The sequence below is a fragment of the Odocoileus virginianus genome, chromosome 30, assembly GCF_023699985.2.
Source record: "Odocoileus virginianus isolate 20LAN1187 ecotype Illinois chromosome 30, Ovbor_1.2, whole genome shotgun sequence".
Classification (NCBI taxonomy): Eukaryota; Metazoa; Chordata; class Mammalia; order Artiodactyla; family Cervidae; genus Odocoileus; species Odocoileus virginianus.
In genome coordinates, this window is record NC_069703.1 from 35,996,765 (window position 1) to 36,008,776 (window position 12,012).

A 12,012-nucleotide genomic window follows, 5' to 3' on the forward strand; every position below is an offset into this window, starting at 1 on the left:
GCGGCTCCTGCAGACGTCAGTTTCCCGGTGTTCCAGCCACACCAGGAGGAGGCCTCGACAGCTGTTCTAGCCCAGAGTGGTCTCTCTGGCCATTCCTGATGGAGCTGCATGCAGGGAGGCCAGGGCGCTGGGGGTGGGAGTGGGGGGTCTCCGAAACAGCGAGGTCAGTCCTGGTCCTGACCCCAGGCCCTGCCCTCTTCCTCCCTGGCCATGGTGGGAGGGCTCCATCCTCTCCCACCGCAACCCCCCCCCCCCAACGCCCCACCCAATGCACAAAGCCCTGGAGGTCTGGCACTAGGGTCCTCTGACACATCTCAGAGTCCTATTATTGTTAACAAATCAGTCAAAATCCCATGTTACAGTTAAATAGTATAGAAGATGGTTTACTGTACAAGCAAGTTGTGCATTAAAAACAAACACACCAAGCAAATTATAGTGCAAAGCAAGTTTCCACCCCTCCCCCACCCTCTTCCCAGCCCTGGGACGGTTTTACGAAGGTATGCGTATAGCAGGTATGAACATCTCAGCATGACAATATGTCACAACCAACCTGTACCCATCACCAATAGGCTTACAGTAATACGGTACCCATACCCCTTGATTCCTTGTGCTTTCTGAGTCAGTGTGTTTGCCTTGTATGACTTTAAAGCAGCCTTGTAAATAAGGACCCATTTTTACCAGCCCAAGCTGTCTGCACCCACCACGGGCATTAAAAAACAAGATTCAGCATGGCTGCCATCACTTTTAGTCGGGGACTGGGCAGGGGCGAGGGGGTCAATTTATTTTCCGGTCCCTGCCCCGACCAGGGCTTGGATATCAGGAAGCGGGTAGTCATCTGGGGGGGTGGGGAGGGCTACAAAGTGCTGGGCCCTGGGGACCCAAGGGTGCCTCCCGCTGGGGCCTGGGGCCCGTGTACAAGCACAGGGAACAGGAGAGAAGACACCGGGGCAGTGAATCTGTAGCTGCTTCCTGAGGAGGAGTGGGAGCCTGCCCCCCCAGAACCTGCATGCTGCCTGAGGGAGTCAGTGGAACCCCTTAGCAGCTGTTTTAAAGGATGGAGACGTGCTTTTCTTCCCAGAAGACAAACTGCAGCAAGAGGGGGCTGAGTAAGACCACCAGGAGGACTTCCTAACCTGCCTGAGTGGGCACCCCGTGTGCTTCTCCGCCGGCGGCTGCAGGCTGGGGTGGCGGCCGGCCAAGTGCTGTTACAGAGACAACCGCCAAGGGGCACTTTGTGGAGGAGATTCCCACCTCCACAGAAGACGGGGCCGAAAACAGCGACTAAATCCACATGCTGCCCAATGCTTCTAGAGTTTTCTTGTCCTGTTCCCCTTCTGCCTTTCTAGAATTTAAAAAAAAAAAACCCTCAGGCATGGGTTTCTTATGTCTTTCTAGAACCAGAACACTCGGACGCGCCTAAACCCGGGGGCCAGGACTGTTTTCCCATCTGCAAACTGCAGCACTTCCCGTGAACAGAGCCGGGGCTGAGGCTGCCAAGCTCTTAACAGCTCTTGTGATCTGCCCTCACTCAGCCACCTCGCCCCAGCTCACACCCTCTTGGCAAGAACAAACGCCTGAAGAGTCGAAGACAGAAGACTCCAGCCTCTCACCAGCGCTTCCTTTGGTCCGCAGCAGGGTTTCCCTTTGGTGGCAGCTGGTAGGATGCTGCTTGAAGGATTGTGACATCTTGAGGAGGTTTTTGGGGGTGTGGCTAACAATTCCACACCCTCGAGGGGGTGGGGGGAGTATCATTCACTATCACGGGGCCTTTTCCTGTAAGGGACGGGGTGTCTGAAAATGTTTGAGAAACTTCTTTTTCTAAAACCAGCTTTGACAACTGGTTTTTCTTTTCTGTTGTTGTTGTTCAAGACTGCTCTGGGAGCAGACTGGTTAAAGATGGAAGGTTGTATGTCAGAGGCTGGGAGGTTTGGCTGGGCCTTCTCATGAGGCTGGGCGTCAGGGGTGTGTGCAGCTTGGCTGGACCTAGGTAGGACAGGGAGGCTGACATCTGACCCCATGACCCGTCACCCCAAGGCTTTCTGCTAGGACCTGTCCGGTCCTGGTGCTCTGTCCAAAAATGGCAACATGGGAGACCAGCCGAGGGGAAAGGGGACCCTTCCCAGGCCCTAGAGGGAGGAGAGGGCGAACGGCTCGGACTGGTAAAGTGCACGGAGGACCCGTCTGCCGGTGCCTGCCCTGGCTTTAGGGACCTGCTGTCACAGGCCAGTCTGCTCTGGGGCCCTGGGACCGGGTTGGGGCCTCTTAGCTGCTACGAGTTGTGGGGGAGCAGAGCTCGGGCAGCGGGCGGGCCTGGGGTGTCCTCTTTCCATCTCTGCTAACAATTCCCCGGGGCCTCTGGAGGGGTTGCTTCCTCATCCATACCATGAGGAAGCCCCCCTTTCAGGGCTGGGGGAACCTTCCAGTTGTGACTCAACTAGTGTAAATGTGGAGGGAAGGGCTGGGCCCATGGGGTGAGGGGTCTCTGAGGAAGATGGCGGGGGGAGGTCTTTCTAGGGCTCTGTGAGTAAGAGGGCAAACCGTGTGGGCAAACACCACCTCTCTTTGGGAAGGAGACGGTCTCCGTCCAGGGGGCCTGGGCCCCTGACAGTAGTGGCGTAGCTGGGGACAGCCGGCTCACCCTGGGCAGGGGGCGGGGGTGGGCGGGTGGCAGGAGGGGGTTTTCTCCCACAGGGACGTGGGATGAGATGATCTGGGCTGGGGGCGGAGTCCTGGGAGAGGTCCCCACCCCTCTGTACAAAGACGTGGCTCTGGGATAAGACGCTCTTAGAGCCAACCACCAGCTCCGGGGCCACCCCCTGGGACGGTGGACCCGTCTGAGGCCCACGACTGCCCCGGAGCGTTAAGTCCAGTTGGTGCCCTGAGCCTTGGAGCTGGGCCCGCCGCGCTTGTCTGGAAGGTTCTTGGGGGTCCCTCCCCTCCGCCGCGCGCCGCCGGCGAGAGCGGTCCACCCTGCCGCGGGCGGTCAGTAGGGCCGCCACACGGCCTCGTCCATGCGGCCGGGCGTGCTCAGCGCGGTGGGCGAGTTGCTGTGGCTGCCGTCGGCCTCCACGCCGTCGCTCTGGCCGCCCAGGCTGGGGTTCATGAGGTTGCCGGTGGCGACCGAGGCGGCGCTGCTGGTGCAGGAAGCCAGCATGCGGGTCGGGGAGCGGTCGCCCCCGCTGCTGCCGCCTCCGCTGCCGGCCACCATGGAGAACTGGTAGGAGCCGGAGGACGCGCCGTAGTAGAGGTGGTAGGGGGACGGGTTGGCCTGGAAGGGCCCGCTCTGGTTCTGCGGGGCCCCCGGGTAGGGCGGCGGGAGGTAGGTGTGGTGGAAGCGGCCGGTGGCCGGCATGCTGGCCACGCTGAGGCTGCTGATGCTGGTGCCCGAGGGCGTGGCGCTGTACGGGAAGGCGGCCGACATGGCCCCTGGGTAATGCATCCGGGGGTCGGGGAAGCGGCTCTCCGTGAGGGGCGGCAGGAAGGAGCGGTCGAACTGGCGGGGGTCGGAGAAGGGGTTCAGTTCCGAGGTGCCTGGCGAGGGGGGAGTGGACAGCAAGGAGGGACCGGTCAGTCACAGCCCGACGCCCCCCACCCTCGTCCCACCCGGGACCCTTCTTTAAGAATGACTTTGGGCGACGGCCCTGATTTGTCCAGGGGTTAAGAATTCGCCTGCCATAGCAGGCAACGCGGGTTCGATCCCTGGTCCAGGAAGATCTTGCATGAGCAAGGCAACTGAGCCGTCGGGCCAAGGCCACCGACCCCGTGCTCTGCCAACAAGAGAAGCCGCCGCCGTAAGAAGCCTGCGCCCCATAAGGAAGAGCAGCCCTCACTCGCCACAACTGGAGAAATCCCACGGGCAGCAACGGAGACCCATTGCAGCCAGAAATTAAAAAATAGATTGATTTTTAAAGAAAGAAAAGACAAAAAGGACCTCAGGCTCTGGTTCATAGGCCCGTGTGGGGGACCCCCTGGTTCTAGGTCTGGCTCTGCTCTGACCCTTCTGGGCTGCTTGGGGGCTGGAGCCTGCGGACTCCGAATCTGGCCCCCACCTGGGGACAGGTAAGAGCAGGTGTCTGGGCTGTGGGTGGCTGGGGGGGTGGGGGGTGCCCACTGGGGCAGGGGGGGGGCTTGTCTCTCTCCTCCCAGAGTCCTCGTCACAGCCTGGCCGTGCAGAGGTCCGTCGAGGGGGTGAAGCTGGGCCCCCAGCTGGGCTGTTGGTGTCGGGGACCCCAAGGACGGGGCCAGCACCGGCCACCCAGCAGCCTGGCCCGGCAACTCCTGCCTCCCTCTCTCCCTCTGGGTTAAGTAAGAACTGGGAAGACCGTGGGTGTTAAGAGGGTCTCTGGTGGTCCTGCGAGATAAGGAATTAGTCCTGCTTTTTGCAGACAAAGGGAACAGGCAGAGAGAGAAAGATGGCTTCTCCTATGTTGCACAAAGGACTGGAACTCTGCACAAACGTCAGGGGCTCTCTGCTTTCTGCTCCCACTGGGATGTACTCGTGTGCGTGCGCCCGCCTCACCTCTCTGCCCAGTGGGGCTCAGCAAGGCTACGGGAGCTGTCTGGCCTGCATTTGAGGGGGCCGCGTCCACCGCGGCTCTGTGCCTGCCACCCAGCCTCACCCTGGGCCGGTCATCTCCAGGGCTGCCCGCAGCCTGGAGCTGCCTGGTGGCCAGACAAGGGTCAGATGCTGCCCTTACCTGCCGCCACAACAAAGTGAGATGGCAGATCGAGGGGGTCTGGTGGCCTGGACTCTGCCCACATCGCAGAGAGACCCAGTGTCCAGCCCAAGCCCTGCCCTGACTCCCCCAGGGGTTTGGCTCCAAGACGCGGGTATCCTAGCCTCTGCCTCACCTTTTGTAATCATGGACTCCCAAACCCTCAACTTCCCAAGAGGCTTCAGGAACGAGTCCAAATCCCTTAGTAGGAAACCTGAGACTCAGAGAGAGTGAGGCACTCGCGGAAGGGTCACACAGCACCTGGGACCTGGCACGGAATCCAGGGGTTCTTGGTCCTGAGCACTTACCCGTGCCTGAGGGGTAGCTGTCCCATCTCTGAGGCAGCACGTTGGAAGTTAACTATATCGTCTCCAAGCTTAGATACAGACCTTAGTTCTGACACTGACTAGCTGTGTGTCCCTGGGCAAGTCACTTAACCTCTCTGTGCATCGGGTTGTCCCACATGAAAAATGGAGACAATAACAGGCCCTAGGGATTTAATACATGCAAAGTGCTGACACTGGGCACAGCGCAGGGGCCTGATGAGGGCGTGTGCTGCCGCTGTGGCTGTGACACCTCCCGCTCTTGGCACCCAGGAAAACCGGCCCATTTGGGGCCCAGCAAAGATGAGCCCCTGACCCCAGTCCTTCCTTGTACCCTGGCCACAGGGGTGACTCTGGGCAGCAGTTGGGGTGGGGGCGGGTGAGTTCCCAGCAGCAGTTCCACTGGGAGGTCAGTCTGTTCCCAAGCCCTCTGTCCACCAAAGACTAGGGGCCAGAGAGGACTCGGGAGGTGCCCAGCCCTTCCCCTGGCCAACTCCAGGCGGGCACTGTCTGCAGGGCCTGAGACGTGGCTGGGATAAGAGCTGCAGGTGCTCTAGGCTTTGCTTTCCCAGATCAGCCTGAGGAGCTGTGTGGCCTCAGATAACCCTTGCAACCTCTCTGGGCTTTGGGGTCTTTCCGGTTCAGCTGGAGGTTGCTTCCTCAGCAGCAGGCTCTGGTCCTGGACGTGGACCAGAATGCAGTGTTGTGCCCAGGCTCCAGGTTGGGGAGGTGGGGGGCGAGGGTCCGGGAGACTGGGGTCTTCTGGCACACCTGGTACCCTCCCTAACAGATCTCTTGACTGGTCAGTGCTGCCCTGAAGCCTAGGGGGTCAGGGGAGCCTGGCTCCCATCCTCACCTCCCAACCCCGGGGGAGAAGCCTTGGGGCCATCGCCTGGCACCTCTCGGAAGAGCTGAGCATGAGGCTAACACCTTGCTCTGAGCTCAGAAAAGTGAGTGCTGACCCTATGACAGGGAAGCCTTTTTTCAAAACAAAGGGGACCCAAACAGGGACCCCAGGATGCGATGACAGGACCGCAGTCTGCTAAACACAGGGGTTGTGCCGGGTGGGCCTGGGTGTGTGTGGCCCTCGGGGGGTCCCGTGGGCTGCGGGCAGGCCTGCCTGGATCTGCCACCATCCCCTCCCGTCTTCCCTCCCAGGGCAGGGTGGTGGGGGGAGCATCTGCCCTCAGCACCCCTCAGCTCCTGCCCCCCCCAACCCCTCACTCCCTCCAGCCCAGTAGCCCCAGGAAACCTGAGCTGGCCAGGCCGCTGTCGAGCAGCCAATCCCAACACTGGGAGGAAATGTTTATTTTCTTCTCCAAATTGCCCCAGCTGCTGCGTGGTGGCTGAATGAGGCCTTTGAGCTGTGAGAAGCCCCCATTGTGGGCGGCCACAGCCAGGGGGCTGGGGGCTGGGGTATGGAAGGGTTGGGGCCTCAGCGCTGCTTGCCAGTGACCAAAGTTGGGGGGTCAAAGCTGTTAACAGGAACCAAGAGGAGTGGGGGGGGGGCGCCCTGAAGAGGACCCCCAGGATGGAGTCTGAAGGCAGAGATCTGTCCCACCAGGAGGGGAGGGTCAGAAAGAGGGACTCCCCAAGCCTGGCTCTACCAACATCCCCTCGGTGACAGATGCCTCCTTCTTCCCACTTTAGAGATGAGAAAACCGAGGCTCAGAGAGGGGAAGCAACTTGCGGAAGATCACACAGCCAGTGCCTGGCAGAGCCTACCTGACTGCAAAGGTCAGGCTCCTTCCCTGGTCTTGGATGTCAGAAGCCCTTCCTCTCACTCCAAAGGGGTGGGGTGGGGTCAGCCCGTGTCCCACATAGGCCCGACCTCCTCTCCTCCCAGGCCCCGGGGAGGCAGGGCCTCTGCCTGCTGCTGGGCCAGGCCTGGCCCTCTGGGGCTGGACAGGGGTGAGCAGGTCTGTCTCAGACTCTGTCAGGCGCTGATTCCCAAGCCATGTCCACACAGCTGGAAAAGGGAGGGGGGCTCTCCTTCCATGGGAGCTGCTGGCTGGGACACCACGTGTCCACCTGCTGGGGTCTGGGGGTCCCTGGCTGGGCTCCAGCCCCGCCCATGGCAGAAGACCTGGCATCTTAGACCACTTTACCTGCACAAAGGCCGGCTGGTGGGTGACGGAAACACGGACAGCTTCTGGGTAGAGGTAGGCACGAGCCCAGAAGACCTCTCCCTGCCTCCTGAGCTCAGACCTCTCCACCCTGAGGTGCCCTGGATTCAAGAGTTGCTCAGTGTCTCAAAGTGGACAGCCCCTGGCCCAGAGCTGAACAGGGGTCGGGGGGCCTCTCCCCACTTTCGGGGCTCAGCAGCACCAAGGCCCAGCTCCCCAGGGCAGAAGGGAGGAAATTTCTCTTCCTGCCAGGGTGCTTCAACAGTGTGCCATCGTGCCTGGCGCACACGGCCAGGGCTGAGGGCAGGGCCTCCCATAATGGAGAGACCCATACGGACCCCCTGGCCTGGGCCTTCAGAACTACAGGAGGCACCCAAGGGCAGGTGCTGTGGACGTTTTGAATCTGGCAGGTGATGGTCTGTGTGACCCAAGGGTGGCCCTTCACCTCTGAAGCCTCAGTTCACTCATCTGCCAAATGGGATCTAACCAGAGTCCAGGGGACCGAGAAAGGACGCACACCCGCGGTGCCTGATGGCAGCCGGCCCTCCCACCCCCGTCCAGCGCTGGGGATGAGCATGCTCCTTCCCCGCCTCGCTTGAGGGTCAGCTGTGCACTCAGCCCCCGGCACCCCACCCTACTGGTCAAGAGAACCTGGACAGCAATATTCATCCTGCAATCATCCACGGAGCACCTGCTGCGCGCCAGGCCCCGTACACCTGGACGGTCCCCCTGAGACTGGGGCTCCCACGTTCCTGCCGTGTCCATCCGGCCACGGGGGAGAGACTCCATCCCGCACCTCCACCCAGAGGCCGCCCTCCTCCTCCTCCTCCCTGTCTGGAAAGTCTCTGGGTCCGTGAGGACCTTTCTTAGCTGAAAGTTCTGTGTCCCTCCAGGGCTACAACCTCACTTTACAAAGTTTGTCTGAGCGCAGTGAGATCATCTGAATGTCACCCCAGACGTGGGCAGAGGCATCCAACCAACCACCTTCCTGAGATGAGAAAGGCGAGGTTTGGGGGCCCACCATGTCCTCGGGAGACAAGTGTCTGTCTCAGGCTCTTGAGGCCGGTCCTGTCCAACACTAACAGTCACGCTGGGGGACCAACAGCTATTTCCCGCAGGGGACAAGGAGCTCCTGGGGCACAGGGGAGGGACTGTGTCTGTCCATTCACACTGATCCTTGAGGCCGGGCACGGTGATGGCGCAGGGAGGGTGGCCGTATCTATTTGCTGAGTTAAGGAAGGAAGAGCTGAGCCCAGGACCCGGCAGAGCAGGCCCTCAGAGCGGACGAGCGTCGGAGCAAGTGGGCAGCCGCGCTCCGTCGTAAGACCAGGGCGGTGCAGTCACGGACCTTCCCATCTTCCGCTCCGCTCCGAAGCAGAGGGACCATGCCCAGGCCCTCGCCCACCCCCGCCGTCGTCCCCGCTGGGTGACCTACCTTGGATGGGGGTCTGGGCCTGGCTGCCGAAGTGGCTGGTGGTGCTGAGCGAGCTCCGGGGGCTGGGCGTGCTGGGCGTCACCCGCATGCGCAGACGCTCCAGTTCCCCGAAGCGGTCGGGGAACGCCTTGGTCTGGTCCTCCAGCTTCTGCCGATGCCCTGCAGAGCATGGAACCCATGAGCAACTCATCCCCGAGAGTCTCGGGGAGGGGGGTAGGGTGCGCAGAAACGCCTCGCTCCGTTGGGAAGTTCTCCCTGCGGTCTAACCTTAGGCCCCTGCAGGGAGAACCCACAGGCCGTTACCAACCTCTTTTCTGAACAGAGAACAGTCAGTATGGGCCACCCCGCTGCTGCCATGATCTTACCCTGACCTTCCGACGCCACAGGTGAGGCTCAGAGAGCTTCCAGGCCACATAGCCAGTAGGTTGTGGAGTCAAGATCTTGGACCTGGGGTTCAAATCAAAGCCCGTGACCTACACCTCTACGTTACACTTTTCAAAAAATATTTACTTTTACTTATTTGTTTGGCTGTGTCGGGTCTTAGCTGGGGCATGTGGGACCTAGTTCCCTGACTAGGATCGAACTCTGGCCCCTGCATTGGAAGTGCAGAGTCTTAGCCACTGGACCACCAGGAAAGTCCCTATGTTACACTTTTTGGCAGAAGGGAAATCGGAGGCAACAGGCACGCATAGGGGCTCAGGCAGGCTCCGTGGGAGGCAGGGAGAGAACCCAGGGATGGTACCATTCTCTGCCCCCAGCATTCCCTGCCTGCCCCCAGCATTTCCATCTGCAAGAGGGAAGAAAGAAAGCCCAGAATGGGAATGGCGGCTCCTCCAGTCCAGTGCTATCTGGGAACCCCCAGCACATGCCTTCTCCCCTCTGGGCCTCACACAGGAGGGGAAATTCACCAGGATGCCAGCAAGTGCTGTGGGCACTGTGTGAAGGGCCAGATTCCCGTCTTTGTCCAGAAGCTGGGGACAGGGGCATTGAGCTTGGAGAAACTACCAGCATTTTCCAGGATCCTTCTGCCATTACCACACGAGAAGGGCCCCAGCCTTGTCTCCAAGACCCTGGAGGAGCTGGCAGGGTCAAGATGGCCATGCCCTCCCTGCCTTTAAGCAGTCAGTCAAGGCCACCCTCAAGCCTTCTTGAATGACATCAGGCTTACAGGGACCACCCCCTCACACACACACTCACACACGCACAACTTTTTCAATTACTCATTTTACATTTCACAAGCAACACGTGAATATCTACAAAAAGAAAAGCATTACAGGTAAGGCTAACAGCTCCTCTGACCCACCCTAAATCCCGCCCAGAAATCCCCATGTGATCAATTTGGAGGTCTTTCTTTCCAGGTCTTTTTTAGGGTTTCATGTGCATGGAAAACACACAGCAAGTTTGTCATGGAACTTTCTTGAATGGTCTCAGCCTGGTTGTATCATTCTGTAACTTGCTCTTCCATAGCCCACCTGGGTGGGGGCCCCTCAATTTCCTTATCTGATAAGTAGAGTACCCCCACCTCAGAGAAACCACAGAGTTTCCGCAAAACCTCAGGAGCCCACCCTGGGTCATGGTGAGGAGCCATGAGTGGGGGCAGATTGGCCTCGCTGAGCCCATGTGTGTCCCAAGTTCCTGCTGAGACAGGCAGGCGGGCCTGGTCCTCTTTCTGTGAGACAACAGAACTGCGGCTCAGAGAGGTAAAGAGGCTTGCCTGAGGTCACACAGTGAGGAAGTGGGGAGGATTTTCTAGAACTGGGATTCTTGGAAAAGAAGCATGGGGAATGGGCTGGGGGAGAGCAGAAGGCTCGCCTGAGTCCTGGGGTCTGCAGTGACATGAGGAATTTTCTAGCTTGACACAGAAAGAGAAGACAGTCTCAGAATATGGCACCGGGTGCGGGGGGGGGGGGGGGCTGGGAAAGTGACGGGACCCTTCACTGCTGTTGGGAACAAGGGGACAGAGCTGGAGAGCTGGAGGCTGCAGAATGGGCCTGATTCCCGATTTTCAGAGGAGGATGCAATGGATTCTGGTACCCACAGGCCCCCAGGCTGGCTCTACACCCCTGCCACCAGCTCACATAGGCATCTGAGAGCCCTGAGGAATGGAGCTGGCTATCCTGGGGGCCACAGTGGGTTCAACAAGCCACCAAGAACCAGGGAACCCAATTTCTCCTCCAAGGAGGCCCCAGGCCCGGGCCCATGGGATATGTGGCAGCCAAAATGAGCCCACTTGACACCAGCCAGGCCCCACAATTGCCTCCCAGGACCCCTGGAAACAGGAAGAACGTGGGCTGGAGTGAGTCTGGCTGGAGCAGAGGCTGCAAACTCATGCCTAAGAGGACTAGGCAAGTCTCATAAATGAGGCAGATGGGATGGGTGGGGACTGGGGCAGACCGGGGAGGGTGGGCTCGTAGAAGGGGCAGCTGCCATCCAGCCCAGCTGACTGGTGCCCCGCTGGGGGTGGGCCCAGTGCTGCCAGTTTCCAATTTACCAGAAGCCATAAGCCTGCTTTCCTGTGAAATATCCCATATTATGTATGTTGGCGATTAACCCAAATACTGAAACGTGAAAGTCACTCCGTCATGTCCGACTCTTTGCGACGCCATGGACTATATAGAGTCCATGGAATTCTCCAGGCCAGAATACTGGAGTGAGCAGCTGTTCCCTTCTCTAGGAGATCTCACCACCCCAGGAATTAAACCGGAGTCTCCTGCGTTGCAGGCAGATTCTTAACCAGCTGAGCCACCAGGGAAGCCTGGTGTGCTGAAAACAACAACAACAACAAAATAACCCACTTGGCAGCATGTGTCCTGCTCAGGGGTTGCCAGTTGGCAGCCTCCAAGTCTGAGGTTTCATTTGCTGGTTGGCTGTCTACGGTGAGCCACCGAGGACTGACTAATGGATATCCTTGGGGACAGGGTCTCTAGGCGAGGGCCACAGGGCTCAGCCTCGGTCCTGGCAGGCCAACGCTCTCGCCCTGGCTGCTGCGGCCACTGGAGACAGCAGGGTGACGTGGGTGAGCTGGATCATGAATGCATTCAGAACAATCTCAACAGGCAGGAAGCCGGCTGGATGGATGTGGAGACCGCAGACTGACCTGACAGCAGCTTCGGGTGCAAAGGATCCGGGTGTCTTAGTCAACCACAAGCTTGAAGTGAGCCAATGGGGCTACACAAAAGCTGGTGCAAAACCTCAGGCCCTGCTGTTATTGTTGCTGGCGGATAGAGTCCCGTTTCTGAGTCACACTGAGTACAGAGTGTTTACAGAGATGCCCGCGGGCCGGCGGAAGGAGGGCGGGGTTCACAGCCCGCCTGGGTTCAAGGACCGCCCGCAGCCTGGTAGCCGCGCTTGAGTCACACCCCTTTCCCCCACCCCAAGCCACAGTGGGAGGGCCACACGCTGCCCTTGCAGGT

The 12,012-nt window shown here is 59.8% G+C and overlaps 1 protein-coding gene across 2 annotated transcripts in view; it reads right to left on the reverse strand.

The window, feature by feature from the left end:
• Positions 1 to 356: 356 nt before the first annotated feature.
• Positions 357 to 12,012, reverse strand: part of RUNX3 (RUNX family transcription factor 3) — a 65,906-nt gene continuing 54,250 nt past the window's right edge. For both annotated transcript variants that reach the window (XM_070458949.1, XM_070458948.1), the window contains 2 exons: positions 8,600 to 8,758; positions 357 to 3,531 (listed from right to left, as the gene is read on the reverse strand). In XM_070458949.1, coding sequence (XP_070315050.1) covers positions 2,984 to 3,531; positions 8,600 to 8,758 — 707 coding nt within the window. In that variant the 3' untranslated portion in view covers positions 357 to 2,983. The remainder of the gene's footprint in view (positions 3,532 to 8,599; positions 8,759 to 12,012) is intronic.